At 39.2% G+C, this 10,995-nt stretch overlaps 2 protein-coding genes across 2 annotated transcripts in view; both read left to right on the plus strand.

Moving 5' to 3' along the window:
- The window catches only part of LOC101847220 (retinol dehydrogenase 13), a gene marked incomplete in the record, with an annotated part of 11,467 nt that extends 10,964 nt beyond the window's left edge, over nucleotides 1-503 (plus strand). The window contains 1 exon segment of the mRNA XM_013088088.2: nucleotides 80-503.
- A 4,617-nt stretch (nucleotides 504-5,120) lies between these two features.
- Nucleotides 5,121-10,995, plus strand: part of LOC101845954 (acid phosphatase type 7) — a 23,627-nt gene continuing 17,752 nt past the window's right edge. Inside the window, exon 1 of the mRNA XM_005108387.3 lies at nucleotides 5,121-5,428. Within this exon, the coding sequence (XP_005108444.1) occupies nucleotides 5,320-5,428 (109 nt within the window). The 5' untranslated portion in view covers nucleotides 5,121-5,319. The remainder of the gene's footprint in view (nucleotides 5,429-10,995) is intronic.

Genomic DNA, 10,995 nt, shown 5'->3' on the forward strand with positions numbered 1-10,995 from the left:
CCCCCCCCGAAAAACCCCTTTTCTCCCTATTTAACAATCCCATCCCCCTTCTTTTTCCACAACTGCACTCTCCATAAAGGACAAGGCACGAAGAGGAGAAAAACATTAATACCCATCCATCCCAGATTGCTCGTACGTCATGTGTTGACCGTGAACTTCGAGAGTCGAAAAATTCAAAGCCAGCCGACAATATCGTTTTACTACATGATGCATTTCTAAATGATCACCAAGCTATACATAGATTCTAATTATGCTGTTATTATTTGGCGTTGAGTAAATGCATAAACATTATGTGAGTGAACATTCAATGACTTTTTTCGTTTTCTTCTCTTGTGTGTATTATCATTGTAGTAGATGCAGATTAAATTTAATTGAGTTTGTTGTCAAGTTATCGATGATGTAAAAAGAAAATGTTGGCTTGTCTTATTAAATTTGTTTATAAATATAATTGAAAGTGTGTTTTTACCCAAACCTTGAAGAATTAAAAAGACAATTGAAAAATGCAACCACCGTTTCTCTTCTTTTCCCATTAAAATAATCTGAGTCTGTTTCCAGTAGGGCCGATATATTGCGAATCTCGGCCGTCGTGAATGCTTTCGTTTAGAAACATAGCAATAATATAATGACGTCAGCTGGCAACTTCAGAAAACATATTAGCCTATGTATACAAACTACATTATACATGTATTAAGGAGAAACAAGCCATGTTGTTCATAGGTTTTGTATTGTTGTGACGCTTTCAACACTGGTAGGTAATATTACTAATAAAGGAGTCGGGGCCTACACATTTACAACCATACCCGACAGTGCTAAGTGATTGAGAGTCTTGATATCACATCTAATAACTCGTGTCCAAGAACGCCCTGTGTAAGTGATACAAACCAAGATCATGCGCGCTATAGATCTACAGCCCAGCTCAGCCAAGTTCCAATAAATGTGTGTACAACGCTCCTGGTTTTTTTCTGTTTGTTTGTTTGTTCGTTTGTTGTTGTTTGTTTTTTTGTTGTTATGTTTTGTTGTTGTTGTTGATGTTGTTTTTGTTTTGTTTATTTGTTTCGTTTTTTAGGTTTTTTTTAGGGGGGAGGGTCGATTATTCTTACTTCAGTTCTCCAGGGGATACCCCCGTTCGAGGTTATGTTCTTTTGTTTAAACTCAAAAGACTTGAGTTCAGTTCCAATGTGAGAAGGAAATTTCATCAAATACTGTACCAGTACCTCCATCTTTCTGTTGGGATGTATCCACACTCTGTACACACCTTGGTTATACATGTACATAAAATAGTATGTAGTAGTAAAGGGAAAGAAGAAAAAAAAAACGCACACACCTAGCCTTGGCCTAACCATACATTATGACGAGTGACGAGGTTCCACTGGGACAGCGCACTACGCTCACCACTTAGCCTCGACCCCCGCGATATGTTCAACGTCCTCTCACAAAGACACGTGGATGAGCTGACATGAAGAGTAAGGACATGGATCGTATTGCAGACTATAATGACGTACATCTCAAATTCACTCCCAACTGGTTAGTTTGAGTGCACGGTTCAGATCGCATTGTCATATTATTCGCAAAGTGCCGCGTGACCAGAAATTTGCCCATTCCTTCCGCTGAAGTATCCACGGTATGAAAATGATATAGGTACCATTTCGGCATACATGTACAACATTATAACAGGCTATATGACATAAGCTAATGTAGACAGCCTTGGGACGGGTGAGGTACGAACGGTGGTGAAAGAAAGGGAGAGGGGGTGGAGTCCGTTTTATTAGAAACAGAAATTTTGTTTTCCTATGGGACACAGATGCACTATTACATTACATCATCATCATCATCATCATCATCATCATCATCATCATCATCATCATCATCATCATCATCAAAGCTCTTTGCCGTTGGCAGATATGGCCCAATCCTTTTCTGTCTTGGGCAGGCTTTCCTAACTGCCCCCAGCTGTGTCCCAATTTCAACATAATACATCATATTATTAGGCCCATATATATCCTTTTCCACGTTACATTTCCTTGTCTCCCGTAGCCGAGGATACCGGAACTATATATTTTCGGATGCCTTGCCTGTAGTCTACCACGGACACATACATGCCGTGTTTGTCTGACTGGTGATGTGGGTTTTTTTTGCTTTTTTTGGAAAGTTTGTCCAATCCAGCGTTATCGATGTACAGTACATAGCCCAATCTCGTCTCCAACTTATACAGACCCCTGTGCTGCCCCCCCCCCCCCCCCCCCCCATTTCTTCTTTTTCTGAATGTCTTGCCATCCAACCTTGAGGATGTACCGGAGATATCTATTGATAAATCAATGTTTGAACTTTGTTAGAAAGGGAACCAGTTTAAGCCTTCCATTTTCTACAGTCATACAGCATATCTAGCAGCACTGGCTTTATATTTGAATTTAGAAGTCTGATTTTCTGGGATATGACATATACAGATCTGTGGGTCATGCAATTCAAACAAAATGTGACACATAGGCCTATTATATGCAGATATACGGAATCAATAAAACCATATAAACAAAATACAAAAGTAACATTGATGGTAGTAACGTACCTAGTGCAACACCCTTTTCGGTTTTCATTTATGATAGTAGGCTATTATAAAAAGGGTCTAATGATATTTGCACAAGGGAATGCCTTCAAATATTCTTTTAAAATCGTGACTATGCCTTCGATGATGAAAATAGGTTAAAAGTTTGTTTTGCAAATTCAACCACTCGCAATAGGCATATATAAAAATGTGCAGTAGACCTTTATACAGTGCGGTAAAAAATTCGTGGCGCAACTTATTGTCAAATATTTTCTCGACAATCGAGCACAGGTATATACACTCCAGCTTTTGCACAATGACTTGTAACAATATTTTTGTAAACACCTGTTAGCTGTATTCTAGAAAATTACTGAAATGTGTGGTTTCCACAGCTTTTAAAAGTTTTACAGCAGCAGGCAATTATCTGTTTTAAAAAAGCAAGTCCGTCATTTTTTTCTAATCGCGACAATTTTAATATGCTTATTGAGCGCATGTTTTGAGAACCTATAGCTAGTGCAAAAAAAGATGTTCTCAATATAATTAATTTCTTGTAACAAATTGTGACACCCAAAAATTATCTTTGGTTATCAGTGACGCGGGCCATACTCTAAGTGCGTATACATGCAAAATGTGTTTCAGAAAAGTGCTGTGAGCTGAGAAGACGCTCAGCAGACATGGTGCGATATAGGCTATGAGATCTTTCATCGCCGCCTACATACATAAGCCTAGGATTCCCACAATATCCTGACATTGTGCACTCACCATCACACAGCGTCCACTACTACTCAATACAACCCCTGCTCAATTCCTATTATTTACGAAGGACAGTTACAGTTGTGATATTCATTTTTATCTTCATGAAATATTGACAGGATACACCAAGTTCATTTCCCCTATATCATAAGTTAAATTCGAGCTGCATTGCCAACATCGCCAATGTTTCACCCAAGGTTCTGTTTCTTGTTTAGGCCGACTGTTTACAGTTTACAGTCCCCAGCCCCAGTCAGCTGACAAGTGACAATCAAGAGCAGAAAGATCACGTGGTCTTTACTCATGATTTGACCTATTTTCCCCGCGACTACTTTATCGATACCAATTATTGTCAATTTGCCAAAGATTGTACGATCTTTGACTAGGCCTACAATCTTTGTTTTGTAACATTGGTGATTAGCCCAGGCCAAGCAAGAAGCATTGTACAGTAGATACAATACTTTATAGTGCACGGATTCTTTCAGTTGACGTGTTGAAAGTCACGAACCATGTCCTCATTGTTTCATAGTTAACTTATCAAGACAAAGATCGTGTACACATTTTGATCAAGATGTGCCTCTTACAGCCCGCTATAGATCTAGTTTTTAAAAAAACCCAACAAATTAGTGTTCTATCTGTCTCTTGACCGACAACACCGATACACCAAAAAGGTCATCACCAGCTCAAGTTACTAGGCACCGTCACATTATTTATATAGATCTAGGCCATAGAGAGATACATGTAGGCCTACAATGGACGTTGAGGAGTAAAATTATGGCCTTCTTTGACAATTGGATGTCATCTATCTCTCTCTCTCTCTCTCTCTCTCTCTCTCTCTCTCTCTCTCTCTCTCTCTCTCTGTGTGTGTGTGTGTGTGTGTGTGTGTGTGTGTGTGTGTGTGTGTGTGTGTGTGTGTATACAGTATGAGACAGACAGACAGCGATGCACAAAGGCTAAATGACTAATTGGAATGACCTTTTAATTTTTAGCGATGAAAAGTTAGAGAAAGAAAAGGGAGCCTGGAGATAACAACAGTTTTCTTCACAATGCTGAAGAACTATAAGATCTAGATGAATTCAACAAAGGTAACTAAAATAAACTGTGCTTTGAGTATTATACCAAAGACCTCATTCTGTTTTTATAGCAGCAGCGACATAATTATTGATTATATCAAGGACCCCAAAACCTCCTTGGCCAACAGGTACACATGTACCGAAGATAAAGATCGGTATTTAGGATACCAATATCAAAGATAGTACATAACAAGATGGGCCACTCAGCCAAAAAAGTGTCCGCAGGAAATATGCTCTTTGCTTCAGATGGCGCTGCAGTCTGTTTTGAAGCTCTCTTTCGTTTTTCCAGAAGAAGAATAGGAATAGCACCTCCTTGTGTGCGCAGATCACAGAATTCTACACTTAAGTGTAGAATTCTGTGGCGCAGATCGACTGCTGTTTATCAGCAGTTCGGGTTCGTTCAGTGTGGAGTTTTAGGTTCTTTTTATTTTAATGACCTCTCGCCTTTCATACTAAAGTCAAATTAAACGAAGAAAACAATCACCCTTTCCTCCGGAAGAGGTTTTTTGTCAGCGTTACCATTTTAAAAAAGCGTTCTTCCGAAATTCATTCAAAAACTTGCTAGTTTCACTTTGATTTTTTAAACTCAAGTAGGATAGCTCTGTTCGCTAAAGGTGCGCTTTTGCGAAGAGGGCGCCACCGAATTTTGAGGACACTTTTTTAATTGGCTCAAAGAGAGAAGTGGCCCCTCTTGTTATGTAGACTCTTTGCCAATATTGAGTGACTCGAATACAAAATATCGATGTTCACTTAGTAGAAAAAAATCCTTGTTCGAGTCCGAGTTTGTTGATGAAGACTTGATGAAGACCAACTGAAGCTTAGTAGCTTAGTTCCTTCTTGTGTAACTGTGTCGAGAACCTTTGTTTTCAACTTATAATACTTGTTCCGTGGTAGAGACCGTACACTCACACAAGAGTGTAATCCAGTAGAGCAGAAAACTCATAGATTTGATCTAAAATGGAAGTCAACTTGTTTCGATGGAGCTTTCTTTCCCTGACGTTACTGTTTGGGGCTTGTCTTGGAACTGTGTGGCATCAGCCACAACAAACACACATAGCCGCTGGAGGTGAGCATTGTGGCGGTGATCAGCATCACTATCATTCATAGTATAGACTAGATCTAGATCTATAGAATCTAGTAGAAGCCTTTATTTGTATTTTGTAATTTTAGCGATTTTTAACTTGATTTTTCCACACATTGAAGTTGACGTATCTGATATCAGATAGATCTAGATCTAGATCTAGATCTAGTCTGGTCTTATTCAATGCCTGCGGTGTTTCAAATTCAGTGTCCACAAAGTTGGTTGTTAAGTTTAGGCATTCATTGACAGGCCTATTTATTGATGTTTGTTTTGATTTTGAGAGTCTGTCCAACTGAGTCAAAGAGAGTCAACGTTCAGTCTTGTTGTACCCTAGATTATTGCCTTATATTATCGAAGTGACTATTTCATTTTCTCCGAACGTTCGGAGGAATAGTGCCGATCTTTATTTCTCCGAACGGTTTCCGGCTTCCGGTCTCGTGATTTTTTGCCTATTTATCGCGAGAGTTCGGCGCCAACTTTCATTCTGCCTCTGGTCTGGAACTGGGAAGGAACACCGCATGGCAAGCCCGCCTACAGACAACCTTCTTTAACACCCACCACACTCCCACCACCATCATGCACATGTACACACACAAACTTATTATACACACACTAACTAAACATGATCAGTGGGCAAATTTTGAACGTATGACGAGCTGAGCTGTGGATGGAGAGACTGTGAGTGACAGAGCAGGTGAAAGGAAGAATGTACGAGTGTATCCACAGGCGACAGCAACTACAAGGGGACGACACCGACCCCCCTGGCCTGGACCACAGCTCACGAACAAAAGGAGTGGGGCTAAGGCACTGTTTTGCTAATATTATTGTCCATGGTTCGCAGGGTGGCAAGGGAACGAATGAGATTTTCTTTGTGTGTGCCTGGAGGGAGGGGGTGGGGTGTGAAAGTCATGTGGACGGAGATGAGCCGCGGGAGAGAACACGGGAATTGAATGAATGAGTGAAACTGAAAGAGAGGAACAACTCATGAGCCCTGGAGTGAATGGATCCTGTGTTTCTATTTTTGTATACTTTGAACTGTTACTGTTACTGAATAAAGGCTGAAATAAAGCCCGAAAAACAGACACACACACGATCCTCACTCTCCACTTACACACTTACTACCACACACAGACACACTCACACATGCATACACACACATACACAGGAGCAAATTTTTAGGTCTAGATCTATATCTATTTCAATTTTCAAGAGCTAGTCTAGAGATTTTTAGACGGAATGAAATCAAAATTAGAACAGCCCATAAACAACCACAAATATTAACAAATAAGGGCGTGAGTCCACCTGTCCGAAGAAGATTGGCTGTTTTAACTACTTAATGTGCGTAATTTTAAAACAAAGTACAGGATATTGCTTGTAAATTATGGAATCACACACATTAAGGGGCCTGCCAGTGTCAGTACATGTAATCGGTTTTGGTGGAACGTACGCTCTAACATAACACATTTAAATCTATATATATATACATGTATATACAACATCCCCCTGGCCCCCCCTTTTTTTCCCCAACAAAAAAAAAATTGATAGAAAAACAACACATCAAAACAATAACAAGAAAGAAAATAATACACACTAACAAAATAAAACACCACAAAGAGGAAAAAATAAAAGTAACTGTAACGTATTCAACAAATAAACGTGGTGACAAGTGAGAAAGAGACGAAGTGAAGCTAGGTGAACTTTCTTTCAAAAGTAAAGAGGTCCGGTTTCTTTCTTTTTTTTTTATAATTTGACTTTTATTCCCCGATTCGGGGACCAAAAAATGCCAAAAAATCGAGCCACGACTGATTGGTCGCGGCCGCGACAAACGCGGATGCTAGTTTTATGTGTCGTTATCAATAACCCTCCGTAGATCTAGATCTAGATCTAAACAGCACACGAGTGAACACAACACATTTTATTAAGCTTAAAAGCAGCACCCTTCATAGGCATATCTCTAGCGAAAAACTGTTTGGAACTGTAGCATTTCTTTATATAAATATTTACTGCGGACATTTTTTGGACCGATTGAACCATATTGTATACGAACAATCTTTGGTAGGCCTATACTATTATTATAGATCTATATAATATCCGAAATTTGCGGGAAAGGATGTGATTTAAGAGTGTTCGGAGAAATAGTGCCCAGCTTTATTTTCCCGAACGTTCGGAGAAATAGTGCCTAGCTTTATTTTCCCGAACGTTCGGAGAAATGGTGCCGGCCTTATATTATAGAACGAAGTGGCTATAAGTACGGCTAGACTGAGAGTACGGCTAGACTGCCAGTCTAGCCGTACTTAGATCTAGGCTTGGCCCTATCGACTCAAGCCTGTTAAGTACACAGGTCTCATTAAATCTAGATCTAGTAATTATTCAGGTTCAAATACATGCAAGTCAGTAAGGCACCTTTTGGTTTTGTCTGAAATACAAATACTTTAGGCATTGCAAACTAAAAATTTTATTTACAATTCAGCCATCAATATTAAGTACGGCTAGCCTGACAGTCTAGCCGTCCTTAAGTACGGCTTGACTGCCAGGCTTGGCGTACTTATCTTAGGCCCAATTAACATTAGAAAACAGGAGGTTTAAAATAGAAGCACTGTCCTTAAGGCACCTGGTTTCGTCTCAAATATAAATACTTTTGGTACTGCACTCTAAAAATTTACATTTACAATTCAGTAGGCCTATTTTTTTTAAATGGTCAGTCTAGCCATCATATTTAGAATAAGTACGGCCAGTCAAGCCATCATTAAGTACGACTAGCCTCTTCCATTATAGAACTCTAGATCTAGATCTAGCTGAACGGACTCAGTGTAACAGAAGGAAGTGGTATATTCTCACCTATATGTCTCGCTATTCTCACCCCCTTTGTTTTACCGGAAATTGCCCTAGAGGGATCAGGGCTGAGGTTACCGGGGCTGGTGCTCCGCAGGACAGTATCGTGTTTGTGTCTGAATAGTCACGGTCAGGGATGTCAGTTTGGTCCCAGAAATTTGACTCTTTTGGATCTCGTCTGACCCGGAGAATTTCCTTTGGCTCTCTTGCTCTTTTTTGGCTCCAAACTCCAAATGTTCAAGAGGAAGGGGAAAGAAGAGGCAAGAAGAAAAGAAAAAGAAAGAATAAAATAATAAATGGTATCCACAGCAAATTTGAGTGGGCTATAAATGTTTTTATTAGACTATGATTAGAGGCCCAATTGCGTAGTAATATACCTGGGGGGGGGGGGGGGGGGGGCTCCAGTGGCTAAGTCAAGTGAGTAGTGAGTGTGGCTAGTTGGTGGATGGTTTGGTGTGATTTGCTCCTTCTTCCTTATCAAAGGTAGATCTATAGTAACATCTACTGTAACACCTCTAATCTTTGGCACTTATATGACGTTATCGTGTTGCAAGTGCTGTAAAACTATTTCTAAAGAAAAGAAAAAAGTAGTGAGTTCAGACTCAATAAATGTCAAACAAGTGTCATTGTCCACTGGGGTGTGTGTCCTTGAGCAAGTCATCACAACCCTAGCTAAAAAAACAGGGCGCTGCACAGTGGCGACCAGCAACGGCATGGTTGTGAAATCAAATTGTTGAACTGTATTTGATGTCATTATTATATATTGTTTATTAATACACATAGTTATTTATGTATCTACGTATCATGGCATACATAAATTATAATATGTATTTATGTGTATGTATTCTTTGTATTAATACACATTTAATGTTCGTATGTAATGAAAAGATTTCAGTGTTCTGCCAGTTTTGCATTATACATATGGTAGATGCATTCTGAAGCAAAGGCAGACAGACACAGCTGGTGTGGGCCCATTGCATGGGAAGATCAAAACCATTTCTTAGTACTTTTAAATGCCAATTTAAAAATTACTCTCTGTCTTCTCTTGTTTTTTTTTGTTGGCAATAAATTGCTCCTCAAGCTTGTCTTTTCCATTGTTGGGAAATAAAATACATAAACAGTTCTTGTTATATATATATATACATATATCAATCAACAGTGAACTTGAAAATCATGTAGGAGAATGGATTTCAAGCTTTAAACATTATCAGTGTAATTATTTAACACACAATGTTCAATTGATAAGGGTAAATCGCTTTGGAGATTTCTGAGGACATCAGTGAAATACATCAGTGATAATTGTTGTGACTGCCTTGTTGAAGTTTCAGCTGAGATACAGCCTCACTATCTTATAACTGTGTTGACACAGGTCAAAGGCTCTGATGTTTGTAAATGTTTGTAGGGTAACATTGTGGTGAAACCAGGCGCTCGTCAAAATAATGAAATAGAAGCCAACATCCTTCTGCCCAGTGGGCAATTTTGATCAAATTGTTAGTATTCAACATAAAACCTTTTATAATGCCCATTTAAGAACACATTTCTACCTGAATTTAATTGGAAAACGTTGATCAAAGGCACCAATTAACGTACGTTTGCAGTTTCAAAGGACACTACAGCTTTGGGAGTCACCAAAGTTTGACCATGCTCTTGCTAATTTTACTTTATTCCGGGTGACCCCCACCTCCTTCAAACAAAAATCTTGACCTCTATTCAAGATGGATGGGTATTGCGTTCTAAAGCAAGCAAACGAACTAGTCTGAAGATTTTACTGATAATTTCAAATGCTCAAATATTGACGAGCGCATGATTCCACCGCATCGTGACACACTTATTCGATGACTGTCAGGTCCAATGTTTGTTTCACCAAGCTGGACAACAACTTGACTATTTTTTATCACCTGATACAGACATGTGCTGCTGTAACTCTGAATGTGATAAAACTTATCTGATTTGTTTATCAAACTGAAAGGAATGAAGATAAATAACAAAGGCTGTCTAATTTTAGACCTCATATCACACCTGGAAATGGTTTATGGGTTGTTGTTTTTTATTAAATATAATACTGAAATACAGTCTCCAGTGGACACTGACTGTTACAATAGCTAAGTTTTATACAATTTGTGATGAGTTAAAATAGGAATTGGTAGATGGAAGATCTACAGGATAATAATATTTTTATTGATCTTTCATTGAAACATATTTTTCTTTGATGAGTAGTCACAGTGCCTTCATGAACTTCCGCATCTCAAAATATATATCCATAATATACATTCTACTACTATAGTGTGTTTGTTCCCATACACATTCACATTCACGCACACACACACACCACACACCCACCCCCACATCCACACACACACACACACACACACACACATCAACACACACACACACATCACACACCCACACACACACACACACACACACACACACACACACACACACACACACACACACACACACACACACCCACACACACACCCACACACACACAAACGATCACATTCTAATCCACTTCTTCCCGGACTTAAATCAGACAGCGAAAAAAAAAAAAAAAATCCACAAAAAACCCCAAACCAACAGCTCACTAAAATGGAAATCAATTTCTGCCCGACCCGTGGAAAGTGAAGTGAGGGGAAAAAGAAAGGACAGGTTCCTCGTTCCTCGTAAACACATTATCTGTCCCTACTTATGCTGCTATAATATGTGTACAGGGGGGG

This window comes from Aplysia californica, unplaced genomic scaffold (assembly GCF_000002075.1).
Source record: "Aplysia californica isolate F4 #8 unplaced genomic scaffold, AplCal3.0 scaffold00685, whole genome shotgun sequence".
In the NCBI taxonomy this organism is placed as follows: domain Eukaryota; kingdom Metazoa; phylum Mollusca; class Gastropoda; order Aplysiida; family Aplysiidae; genus Aplysia; species Aplysia californica.